We start from the raw sequence: 13,128 nt of genomic DNA, 5'->3' as shown, positions 1-13,128 counted from the left end.
AGCCAACTGGTTTTACCCTAGATGTAGCTCAATTACATTCGTGAAATTTAATTTCCAGAGAAAACTCAAGATATATTGGTAATGTCTCTTCTAAACTAGCACTTTTATACACATATGCATGAGAGATAATACTCCAACAATTATCACAACAGGACATCTTTGGTTAATTCTATTTATTGTCTTCCAATGCAAAACATTATAATCCTCCTTAATGGTCCAAACATTTTTGCCTCATTATAAACAATCCCTACTGTGCTCATGATTAGATAATTCAATTTTCTTGTACTTCCACAATGGAATTTCTTCCCAAAGGAGCTGTAAACAGATAGTATGACAGACTGTCACAGTGTACAAGGACAACATGGATTGCTGGTCAAGCACCAGGGGGTTAACTAACGACCTTCCAAACGTGCAGGAATAGATGGTCTACAAATCGGACAATGCTAATCTTCCCAGTAAATCACCAAAGATCTCAGACAAATCCATCATTCTGCCAACCACATGTTGACTAGATCAAAGATTCAACTTGCAGGCGCTGAAGTATTTTTATTTTGAAGGGGAGGTTTCAAAGTCAGACCTAAACCTTGTGCTGAATTTAGATATTTGTGGTCATAATTCATTGGGAAGTCTCCTATGTTGTTAAGTCTTGAGGCACATAACAATATAATGGTGCATAAAGTCAGAGCTCAGAGATATCAGATTTTCTCACCTTTGGAACTTCAAAATAAAACTGTATTTTCATAGCAAATTATTGAAGCAAGAGAAGGAAATCAAAGTAAGCAGAAAAGTAAAGACATGGTTCAAAACTGCAGTATTTGGCAATTCACATCCAAACTCTGTACTGAACATCTGCGTGCCAACAGTAACAGTTATCATGTTCAAGTATTTGTTCAGGGTGTGCTCGGGAGTAAATCATTTCCACTGTCATTTACTCTTTGTCTCGGAGACAAACTAATGAATTACTTTTACATTGTTGCCAGATTCAAAAAGTACAACTTTCTTACAGTTCAAAACCTTTTGAATTAACTTTGTTACCTTTCCACTGACTTTCCACACACCGTGTCCCACTTATCCCTCAGCTCACTCAACATGTCATCGAGCTTCTGGTGGTCATCAGCCAAAGTTGTCTTCTCTTTTAAAGAGCGACCAGTTCTTACTGTAGTGTCGTACACTGAATGTTTTGCTCCTAGCGCTTTCTGGAACTCCTGTGTTTGGTAACAGATAAATCAATAAAAGGCTTTATTAAATGGTTAAACACTCCAAGGCAGCTAATTTACTTAAATTATTCTTTGCAGCTACTATTCATAGATTAAGGTTAATTGTCCCTTATTCTTTTGAGTTAGCAGTCCAAAAATCTCTGAAATAGGAATTACATTCTGAAATTTCTTCCTAGAAATTCAAAACTATAATGTTAATCAGTGTTAGAGTTTTTAAAGCATGGAAGAGGCCCTTCAGCCCATATCGTCTAACATCCATCTATTATACTCCCATTTTCCAGCACTCCCACTGGCCCTTAACCTTGTAAGTTATGCCATTTCAAGCACTCATATAAATGGTTCTTAAATGTCTTGAGGGTTCCTATCTCTACCACCCTTTCAGGCAGTTAGTTTCAAATACTCATAACACCCTGGTGAAAAGTTTTTCCTCAAATCCCCTCTAAACCTCCTACTTCTTACCTTAAAACTATCTCATGGTTACTGACACCTCTACTAAGGGGAAATCCTTCTCCCGGTCTACCCTGTCAATGCCCCTTGGAACTTTGTGCACCTTTATCAAGTAAGCCCCTCAGCTTTCTCTGCTCTGAGGAAAATAAACCCAGTCTATCTAGTCCATCTTGATAGCTGAATTGCTCTAGCCTAGGCAACATCCTGGTGAATCACCTCTGCACCCTCTCTCATGTAATCACATCCTTCCCATAGCGTGGTGACCAGAACTGCACACTACTGTAGCTGTGGTTTAACTAATGTTACACACAGCTTCAATGGGATTAGTGGGATCAGGGTGCCATATATTCCAACTATAGAGTAATCCATTGGTTGTTGGCAGCGTCTTGAAGACATGAAAAGTACATTACGAATGCAAGTTATTTTTATTTGAGCTTAGGAAAAGGAGGAGTAATAAGATAGCTTCTTAATGTAGAAAAACTTGTATTTATATAGCTTTGTCACAACCTCAACTCACCGTAAACACTTTACAGCCAATGTAGTACTCTTAAATTGCAGTCACTGATTTAATGTGGGAAATACAGCGGCCAGTTAGCTCACAACAAGCTCCCAAAAACAATAATGTGATAATGCCTATATCATCTACTTTTAGGTATTGCTTAATGAGTTGGTTTAATATCTCGCGTGTGTGTGTGTGTGTGTGTGGAAGAGAGGTACTTTTGCATCTATAACAAAATAACTGAGGTATATGTTACCTTGTGGTTTGCAAGTTGCATTTTCACCTTGTCCGGATCATTAGCAATTTCAAGGTCTGAATCCAGGTTTTTTTCTGAATCTTCTAACCATTCCATTAATTTCTTCCATGCCTCTTGGAACTATAGTTAATTGATAAAAATCACCAACATTGTCTTAAAATAACATTGTATTTTACTTGAAAGGCTCCTGTAGCTTCCAGGTGCTTACAACATTTTGTGAAAGATTAGAAAGAACAGTTAGAACAAATATGAGAATAAATTCAATGAACAAAATGAACAATAATTCAACAATTTAAAACTATTATAAAATTATAATCTGTAAGAGAAAATATTCCTGTTCCTTCATTCTGGAGTTACTGATTCCTGTCCAGTTTATTTAATCTTCCTCCATGCAAAACTGAAAGGTCGGATGAACAAGTCAAAGTGAAAGGTTAAGGGCTACAGGACTTCAAACCAAAACCATTCAAGAGGCCAATCTGAAAGTTGGGATGAGGAGCACTAGCTCAGATTGCTATTAAGATCAGCCTGATTAATTCATCCCATTATCTCATCCATTTCTCTGTATGCCTCAACTTTACTTGATGCTGTTCTCTTTCATTTCCCCAAAGGACTCAGGGAGCATCAATGATAAATGCTGGGTGTGAACTCAGATTCCGCTTCTGAACAGCAATTTGGCTTCTGCTTTTAAATTTCTTTCACTATATAGATCCAAACAGGAAGTTAGAACATGTACAAACTTGAGTTTTCCATTAAGCAGCAAAGCTGTTTCATAGTCTTTACACTTTAGCAACTGTGAGTGCATCCACAGTCATAAATACAAGATAGTCATAATTCCAATAAGGAATTCAGAAGAAATGTTTATACCTAGAGAGCAATGAGAAGGTAGGATCTGCTACTACACAGAAGGTTTAAAATGTGAACAGCATAGACACATTTAAGGGAAAGCTAGTTAAGTGTATGAAAGAGAAAATAATAAATGCTGATAGGGTTAGATGATGAAAGGTGAGAGGTAGCTTGTGAGGAATAGCTGGGTGGAATAGCCTTTTTCTCTAATGTGAAATCTATGTAATAACAAAGGCTGGAGACAGAAAGAGAATCTACTGTGTACTTCAGAAGCATGTTAGTGTTGTAAGATCAAAGTATCAGCTGTTAGTAATAAAGAACATAAACTCTAGACTTATTAAACATTTTAGGAGATCACACCTCTAGAAACTTTGACTTAATTCCCATACACTTGACAAAGCTATAGAAACAAATTTCACATCATAATTTTAGTCTGTTCCAAAACAATTGTCTATAAGTTCCTTTACCTGTTTAGCACGTTTCCTTGCATCATCTAGTGCTCTTCCCCTATCAACAGAACGCTGCACAACCTTCTCCCATCGAGCTTGAACACTGATCAACAAATTTTTAATCAGCACCACATCCTGCTTCTGACTGAAGTACTTCAGGTGGGTCCCAGTCTTATCCAGTTCAATTATTTTTTCACGATGTGAGTTGACTTCGTTGGCAAAAACCTGAAAATGCGGGAACACGATCGCAGAATGTGTTTGTTCAATGCAACAAAGGTCAATATGCTTTTTCTCAAAGAAATTTAGATATTTCTTGAACATCATCTCAGGTCATTTACCTTGTGTTCATCAATCTGGAACAAAATTGTGTCCAAAATAAGACTTGGTGAAGAAGCTAATGTCAAAGTTTGCTCTGCTTGGGTCAACCAGTTGATGAAATCTTGAAGTGAGTTGTGAAACTCAGTGGCTAGGTTGAGGGCCTCCTCCAGTTTAACCTGCATATAATGAGATGGTGGTCAACTGTTCAACCTTCATAATTGCTACACGTCCAATCAAAGCACTCATTATTTCCCCAAATTACAACAGGAACTACACTTTAGAAATTTGTCTGTGAGGCATCTTGGAATCTGTGAAGGTTACATTAGATGCTGGGGAGGTGTAAGTTTGTTCGTCCTTTCTCTCCGTATTTTTGTATTTAAAAGTGAAGAGTGTCACTGGTGAGGAGTGGAGCATTTTCCACTTTGGAATCCAGCACCAGCATCTGGTACTCTCAATTTAGGTACAGCACTATTAAATGCAGGGTAAAGCTTCTTCTACTCTGTTTCAACAACATGCCTCAACCTAATCCTCAGAAATGTCCATGCTCTCTGTACTTCATCACACTTTTCCATTTCCCACAGTGAAGCAATGTCTGTGACCTCTACCTGAGATCACCTATTTAACGGCAAGTTTTCATAATTACTATTTCTGGAACATCTCCTTGTCCATGATGATGCAAGCATTTTATTTAGTATTTAAATGCCTTTTCAATTTCATCTTTCCTTATAAATCAAATAGTCTTGTGATGTTTTGGGCTGCATTGCATGTACTATTGAAGATGCCATATAAATGCAGTTGTTGTTTTAATTGGACTTTAAAATTATTCAGGAAAACAAAGGATAAAAAACTGCTCTATTGTATTAAAAACTGAAAATTTATTTAAAGCATTTTTACACAATTTCACATTAGCAAAATACACATGTTTGTACCTTTCGTTCATTTAGTTTTACTTCAACTGATTCCCATCTTTCTTTTAGGTTGTTGATCCCTTGTTCCACATTACTGTCATCAATGCCCTCATAGCTCAGCTGTCCCTTGTTTATCAGGTTCTTGTAGATCTCCTCTTTGTTTTCAAATGCAGCACAGAGTTCCTAGGTGAACATATATATCACCTTGTTAATTGTGAGTGTTCACACACGGATACGTTTACCCAGTTATCATTAAGAACAAGTTGGAATACTTCATTTTTACAGGTTCACGTTAGATCTTAGCTGTGTTCATTCCTGGCCTTAAACAAGTAAAGCACATATTCACCATGTTGTGTAACCTTGGCCTTCACTCCCTTGGGTTTAGAAGGAGTAGGGTTATCTAATTTTAAAAAAAAATAAACATGGGAGGAAGGCATCTTTAGCTAGACCAGCATGTATTGCTCATCCCTAACTGTTCTGGAGAATGTGGCTGTGAGCTAAACCATGCTGTATTTCATTGCAGCAGGAACATCCACAGCACTGTTAGAAAGGAACTTCAGGACTTTACCCAGTGACAGTGTAGGAACGGCGATACAGTTTCAAGTCAGGATTGTGGGTGACTTGAAGGAAAACGTGCAGGTGATGGTGTTCCTGTGTACCTCCTGCCCTTGTCATTCTAGGTGAGGCATTCAAAATGGCAGAAGGGTAGACAGAATCAAATAGAACCTGGCTGTGGAGGAGTGAAATCAGAAAAAAAATTCTCATAAATGGGGAACGAAGTCTGGAACACCATTCCTCAGAGAAGATGTGAATGCTGATGGGGTAGGGGATGGGAGGTGGCGGTTGTGCAATTTAACTTTCCAAAGCTCAAATTGGTGGATTGGTTGGGTATAAGTAGGAAGGGATATGGATCACTAGTAGGTAAACTGGTCATGATCTAACTGAGTGGTCTAACTGGCTCAGAGAACTGAATGGCCTCCACTTTTTCCAAATTCCTCAACCTGTCTTTTTATCTAATCAGCATTTATTACTGTGGGACTGGAGTCACATGTAAACCAGATCAAATAAAGTTGAGATTTTCTTCCTTAAAAGGATATCAGTTAACTTGGGTTTTTTTAAAAAAATAACAATTGACAATCGTTATGTAGTTGCTATTAGGCTGGCATTTTCTTCCAGAGTTCAGTAAACTATGAACCAAGACTTTAGAACATTAGCCTGGGGCTCTGGATTACTAATCCAGTGACATTACCACTATCTCACCACCTGCTCTGCCCTGTTCTATATACTGGGCTGCTGCAAAGATCTGAGGTGAACACCAAACTTAATTCACCGAAATGAAATTCAACACCAAATGCAAGCCTGGCGAAGTAAAAGGAGGTTTTTCCAGTGACTAGATGGACGATGTGCCCAGAGGGTGCCTGTCTGTCTCTCTGGACTTCCAGATAAATGTGAAACAGTATGGTGCTGGATGCACTTCTGCTCCTGGCTGCTGTGAGGTGGAGCAGGTGGAGTGTTATGTAAAGGCCACCAAGGCAGTCTGCTGTTCCCTTGGCCTGTAACGAGCACCTACATTAGAAGGGAAACTGTCACAAGTGGTGAAAAACAAAACATTTTAACCGGTTTCCCAGTATTGTAGGAGACACTCGTGAAAGTTTGGAAGATGCTTACTCCCACTTGGACAAGAAAAACAAAGATTTAACTATGGCTCATTTACCTTCATCATTAGATCTGCACTTTTTTGGGGAGGGCCAAGAAGCATCTATGACTGTCATTGTTTTGTGGAAATGTGAAACAATGGTGTTGTGGTAATGTCACTGGACTAGTATTTCAGAGGCCCAGGCTAATGCCTTGGGAGACGTGGTTCAAATTACAGTTGGTGGAATTGAAATGACAATTAATAAATCTGGAAAATAAAGGCATCTCAATAATGGAAACCATGACTAATATCATCAAATTGTTGTCAAAAACTCATTTGGTTCGATAATGTCCTTTAGGGAAGGAAATCTGCCATCCTCACCTGGTCTGCCTAAATGTGATTCTTGATCAACAGAAATATGGTTGATTCTTAATTACTCTATTAAATGGTTCAGTAATTCACTCACTTCAAGGGCAATCAGTGATGGCCAACAAATGCTGACCTCGCCAGTGATGCCCACATGCCATGAAAGAATAAAGAATAAATAAAACATAGCAGCTAATTTAACCAGAGCAAATTCTCACAAATATCAATGGAAAAAATGTTGAAAAGTCAGCTTTAATGATACTTCTGAACCATACATATTGACCACAAGGAAAGTGCCTTCTTCTCTTCAATATTGTGTCCTCAGATCTTTCACATGGTTTCACTTTCTGACCAAAAGATGGCACCTCCATTGGTTCAGTATGTAGAGTTAGATTTACAGCCTAGATTTACATGCTCAAGGCTCAGGGATGGAGCTTGAACTATGACCTTCTGATCCAGGAAGGGAGTGTGTTACACTTGACAACATGGGTCATGATATTTTTTTTTGCCTCCTTACAATAAAAGGAAATAGGTATAATATGCATTCATTTAAATTAAACTATTAGTCTCTACAATAAAAGGAAATGAAAGTTTCTAGTCTTCTCAGAGGAGAACTTTTCATGTTGTGCAAAAGGAACTTGAAAGATGGGGTCCTGCTGAAGCCAGCGCCAGGTGCCTGACTCTCCTTTAGGAGCATCATTCAACACAAGTCAATAAGATGTTAGAACATTAACTGGGATTCACAATTCATTCAAGTTTTGTCACCAGAACAATGGGCCCCAAATTCGAATAAAGCAATATTTTCAGCACAAGGGCCTTTAATCGTCATTAAGTAATCCAACTTTGTTCGTGTTCATTATTTTGACGCACACTATTCTCCCAGTTCTGTAACTAAACCATCTAAACACCCTTTGTTACCGAACAATACATACCAGATGAACATTAAGCTGCTCCCTGGCAGTTTCTGGCAGACCTCCAACAGGTTTTGATGCTGACAGCTGACGTTCAGTGTCTACCAGCCAGCGCTGCATATTTTCAATCTCGCTCTGGAAACCTTGAGCCTATATAGTATAGAGAAAGCACATTATAATCTTCAGCTGACCAGGATACAAGAAAGAGAAACCATCCTAACCCTGCAACCTAACTGATAATTGCATTTTCTCTGAAACCAATTTAGTCAAGGACATTGACCTTGTCTGAGCTGTGGTGCTGGAGCAGCCAAGGCCAGCAAAAGAAATTTTCATTCAAAGGTGATGCAACTCTGAGCAGTGTCAAAGAAAGAGGCAGCCTGATAGCTTATCCCTATTCACTGATTATAGTCAGGCCACACAGGAAGGCCTTTAGACCAAGGGAAAATAAACTTGATTCACAGTGGTACGTGAGGAAGAACGTTTTTTTTTGAATACACAGTAATGACCTGTAACATGCTGCCCATGAGGACAGTGGAAACAATCAACAATTTCAAAAAGGAATTGGATGGACACTTGAGAAAAATAGACATGCAGGGCTGCAGTAATTGAATGGGGAGTGGGACTGATTGGATTATTCTGAGGGTAGATAATATTGACTCGATGGATGAATAGTCTCATTTTGTGTCGCAAAGCAAATAGCAGCACGGGAGGAAAGGAACTAGGTCAGAACCATTTTTCTAGTGGTTGGTGAGAAGCAATTGAATTGATGTTCATCCCCAAACTAGAAGGGACATCTTTTATCATGGGGAACCAGGGGGAGAAGAAAAAGAAAGTTCCTGGGAAGAAGAAAAAAATTAACATCAAGACATTCAACATTTGTTCTCATGCAGATATTTAAATTTCTTTCAGCCACCATTTCCTGATTGACTCCAACAGTAATATAATCAGAAGGGAACCGATGTCTTGAAAACCAACCCAAAACTAATGGCTACAAATTAATTTTGATTTGTATCACAGATTCTCAAGTATCTTGAATCTTACTCTCATACAGAACTATTGCTCTCCATGATGTTCATCTGAGAGGTTGGATTCCTGAATCTCCAGTTAAGATTTTTGCAGTTGTAGTTAGTAGCACCTTTCAGTCTGGGCTCAAGCCAGCTTGTGATGAATTCTCGACCCTGCCTTACCTGGATGAGAGAGAGATGCAATTGCTGTTGCCGTTGCTCAGTTTGTTCCAAGACATTATTCCAGCGCTGATTCAGGACTTCTAGCTTGCTCTGCAGGCTGCTGGCTTCCTCCCCATCACTCGATTCGAGCAAGTCATTTCCAGCTTTGTTCACAGTCTCCACAGTGGACCTGTGTGCTAGGACATCATTTTGTAGAACCTAAAGTGCAAAAGACACTGGTAGTAGATTTGAGTTATGACTCTGGCAGTCCAATGAGAAGTGAATCACAGAAGTCAAGAAAAGCATCAGACTCAGTGCTGAATTGATGACTTCAGAACAGGGCAGTGGAGAAATGATACAATTGGGCTCAGTAACAGGACAGAAAGCAGCCAACAACATTTCGAACACTATCCAGTAAGTCCAGTCAGATGTATTTGTGGCCAACTGGATCCCAGGACCCCAAGCTCTTGGGTGACCACGTATTTGGTTGCTACTGAATACCAAGACACACATTAAAGATGTTCTGTTGAAAACAAACTCTACTAATGGGAAGGAATGGTGAAAAGTAGTGAGAAAAAAATGACCAGCAGTTAATTAGCTAGGAGATAGTCACACCACCAATGCTGGTGAGAAGCAGCTTTAGCTTTGCACAGATACTTGCGCCATGCAAATTAAATCTTAAATCTTAATAGACTACAAATTGAGTCAGAATAAAAACCTCTTTCAGGGAGAGCCTCTTCTCTAAGGATCAAGCCCAATCTCGAGCTTTTGCCTACACTTGTGCTGATTCATTTTTACAGGTTCTAGTTAGACCTTATCTGTGTTCATTTCTGGTTGTGGTGGCATAAAAAGCACTCAACAGGGAATATAAAACAAAATTACTTCTTGTAAATACAATGCAAGCTATACTGATCATGCTTCCAAAAGCTGCACACCAAGTGGACAATTTGTCACAGAAAGCTTCCATTAAAAATAATTTAGCAATGCGCTGTTGCAGTTTCCCTTTCCATCATGAAAAAAAGCCTCTCTGTCTCATTAAAATACATATGCAAATGTATAATAGCAAAACATTAAAAACACAAGTGAAATGATTGAGAAGGTTTTGGAATTCCTTCTCAGTATGTTCAGCTCCTCTGGTGGCCTGACCCAGCACCTGTGACACCTCCTCTTTTAGGTAATGTCTGACCTGCTGGGCATTCCCAGGATTCTTTATTCTTACTGGTCTGTGGCACCAACAGGCTCATGGATTGAAGCTCTGCACTGCCCATTTCACCCATTACCAGGTCAAATGTTATGGTGATTCTGCCACACTGCTTGTTCGAAAATAGAGGGAAGCAACACAACTTTAAATCAGTGAGATCATGAATCAACATACTGGGTGTTAGCTAGGACAAATACTAAACATATTAGCAACCAGACTGTTGGTTTTAAAAAGCACATTAAATGGGAATTGGATTATGAGGGCTTTGGAACTAAGAGCTAGCATCGTGGGTTGAATGGCTTCCATCTGTGATATATTATTCTATAATTGGCTGATTACATAAATTCACATTTTAGGGGGAAAAGGTTAATTACATTAAACGGTTAGTGTGCAGTTTGGATTGACACCAGCAACACAGAGTCGGATTTCTGTTCTGGATGAGGCAGACTTTGGGCCTGCCTTCTCATCCTGTCCTGAGTAAATATATAATCTCTTTGCTGTGAGATTCAGCAAATAATCATCAAGGGCCTGTCTTCAGACAAAGAATACAAGAAGACAAACTGCATGTCACCCTGACAACTGGAAGACTTAAAAAGTCAAACTGAAAACCCAGAGATACAGAAACATTGCACTACATACGTGATGTTTAGCAATTGCGATTTCAATGGCTTTAGGATCTCCACCAACAGCTTTCTGTTCATTTAGGAGCTCCTCGGTATGGGTCAGCCACGTCATCAGCTCGTCCAGGGCATGTTGGAACTGTCCCAGAGCTAACAGAGCACCTTCCAGTTTATGCTGCAATTACAAGTGAATTAGTAATTTCATCACGATGTATTCAACACCACTTGAAACTATGGAATCATTAAATCAAAGCTAACATGCTCAAATTCAATCTTAAATGAAGTAGATGCCATTTCAATGGATAACTGAGTTTTTCATTTGTTAAATCACTCATACACAAGATTAAGCGTTATAGTGATCACTTTAGTTTCTGTTTGATACCCAATATTAAAAGGTAAATTTGGTAATAGATAAAACTTTAGATTGTGCATTTTAGAGTGAGAAGGGGTTTGGAGGAATGGGGTGGTTAACGTTCGGAGGTCCTTAGGGCATCACAGATATACTTACTTGTCTGTTGACTATTTTCCCATCCAGATTTTCCCAGAGATGTTTCAACTCATGAAGAGGTTCCTGTACAACACGCTTGTCATCATCTTCGCTCACTTTCTTCAATAACAATTCTCCCTGATGGTTCAGTCGCTCCATCTCTATTTGCTGCTGATATGCCTCAGTCTTAAATTGCTGTTAGAAATTCAGATATGCACAAACATCACAGGATCTGCATCCGTGTCAACAGTGCTCCTTTCAAATTCACACAAACTTAGCAACGACAAAACCATAACTGACACTGATCTTCAATGTTGCTCACCTGCATAGCCACAAATAATGCAGATTTACGTACCTTGAGTTCAGCAATTTGTTGCTTCACTGTTTCAAGATCTGTACCAATTGGAGGTAGTGTATTTAACTTAGTCTCTGCAATATCCATCCAATCAAACATAGCCTGAATTTCAAATAAAAAGAGCAGATGTATTTTGTGGAACAACATAGCCAATACAATATCTGAGTGCAGTAGGCTGAGGCAGAATTTAAAAGGATTTTTGTGGCCTACAGGTGATTACAGATGCCTGGGTGGGATGTAAAGAAAATTACTGGGATCTGTTTTAGTCATGTTTGCTTTTACATATACAGTTTGTAGTGTGTTCCTCCATAGTTTGACAATTACATGAGTCCCGCACAGTAAAATTTGTTTCACTTGTATAAAACATTGAACGTTGTGACTTTATTCTATGAGTGAGTAACTGTGACTTCAAACTCTATCTACTTTTACAACCTGGATGCTAAACGAATCGTAACAAATTTGGGAACCTCACCCAGGTCCGTAACATTGTATAGCTGGATTGCAGCTAACTGAATTTTTTAAGTGTCCTGGATGCCTCAGAATCAAAGCAAAATCACCAAAAATTGAAATGGAATTTAAATCTCAAACAGGTTTGTCACCAGAATCAGGACCGCTCAATTTTCAGTGCTGCACTATCCACAGTGTTCTGATCCAATTGAGCCACATTATACAAACATATCAATGAGGTTGGTTAAACCATCTTATGTTCACTCACCATTGCAACATCTGTTTTTGAATACTTTCAACAATCAATGCCTATTTAAAGATGGATTTCCTAAACTGCAGTGCAGACCACAGGCTGGATTTTCCTGTCACTGCAACTGCCAGAATGGGATTATTTGGGTTCACATTTTGGTATGAGACACGCCTTTAAGAAGGATTTATTCTGCCATGTTTCTTCTGAAAGCAAGTGTTGTAAACTTGGAGACGAGCTGTCTGCTCTGAGCCCAGCAAAGTCGCTAGCTTTGATTTTTTTTTACAAGTTGGAATAATAGAAGCAGCAAGAATAGGTGGAGTCAAGCTCCCAAAGAACCAGGAATTTAGTTTCAGCTTTCAGTAGCTCTTGGGTTTGGAAGCTGTTTTACAGCTCTTCTTAAATAAAAACCGAAAGAACTGCAGATGCTGTAAATCAAGAACAAAAACAAAGTTGCTGGAAAAGCTCAGCAAGTGTGGCAGCATCTGTGAAGGAGAAAACAGGGTTAACATTTCGGGTTCGGTGACCCTTCCCCAGACCTGCTGAGCTTTTCCAGCAACTTTGTTTTTGTTACATCTCTTCCTGTTGCAGCAAAATGCTCAAGTTCTTTTTCTCTCTATCTCAGAGTTTTCTCTTGATGTTCTTTCCTCCTGGACTGAAGAACTGCACGTGAGACAATCTATTTTAGTGAATTTGCCTTTGCCAAGGGTGTGTTTATGGGATGTTACTATATTGGAACAGTTGCTGTTTAGTAG

At 39.0% G+C, this 13,128-nt stretch overlaps 1 protein-coding gene across 5 annotated transcripts in view; it reads right to left on the bottom strand.

Moving 5' to 3' along the window:
- Positions 1–13,128, bottom strand: part of dst (dystonin) — a 536,191-nt gene that overhangs the window by 56,618 nt on the left and 466,445 nt on the right. For all 5 annotated transcript variants that reach the window (XM_048596444.1, XM_048596445.1, XM_048596443.1 and 2 more), the window contains 10 exons: positions 11,680–11,781; positions 11,346–11,519; positions 10,857–11,012; positions 9,038–9,235; positions 7,872–8,000; positions 4,959–5,120; positions 4,050–4,205; positions 3,730–3,936; positions 2,420–2,539; positions 1,036–1,205 (listed from right to left, as the gene is read on the bottom strand). In XM_048596444.1, the coding sequence (XP_048452401.1) occupies positions 1,036–1,205; positions 2,420–2,539; positions 3,730–3,936; positions 4,050–4,205; positions 4,959–5,120; positions 7,872–8,000; positions 9,038–9,235; positions 10,857–11,012; positions 11,346–11,519; positions 11,680–11,781 (1,574 nt within the window). The remainder of the gene's footprint in view (positions 1–1,035; positions 1,206–2,419; positions 2,540–3,729; positions 3,937–4,049; positions 4,206–4,958; positions 5,121–7,871; positions 8,001–9,037; positions 9,236–10,856; positions 11,013–11,345; positions 11,520–11,679; positions 11,782–13,128) is intronic.

This window comes from Rhincodon typus, chromosome 5 (assembly GCF_021869965.1).
Source record: "Rhincodon typus isolate 14 chromosome 5, sRhiTyp1.1, whole genome shotgun sequence".
In the NCBI taxonomy this organism is placed as follows: domain Eukaryota; kingdom Metazoa; phylum Chordata; class Chondrichthyes; order Orectolobiformes; family Rhincodontidae; genus Rhincodon; species Rhincodon typus.
Note: the sequence above shows the minus strand (reverse complement) of the source record. Positions and strands in the feature narration are given on the sequence as shown.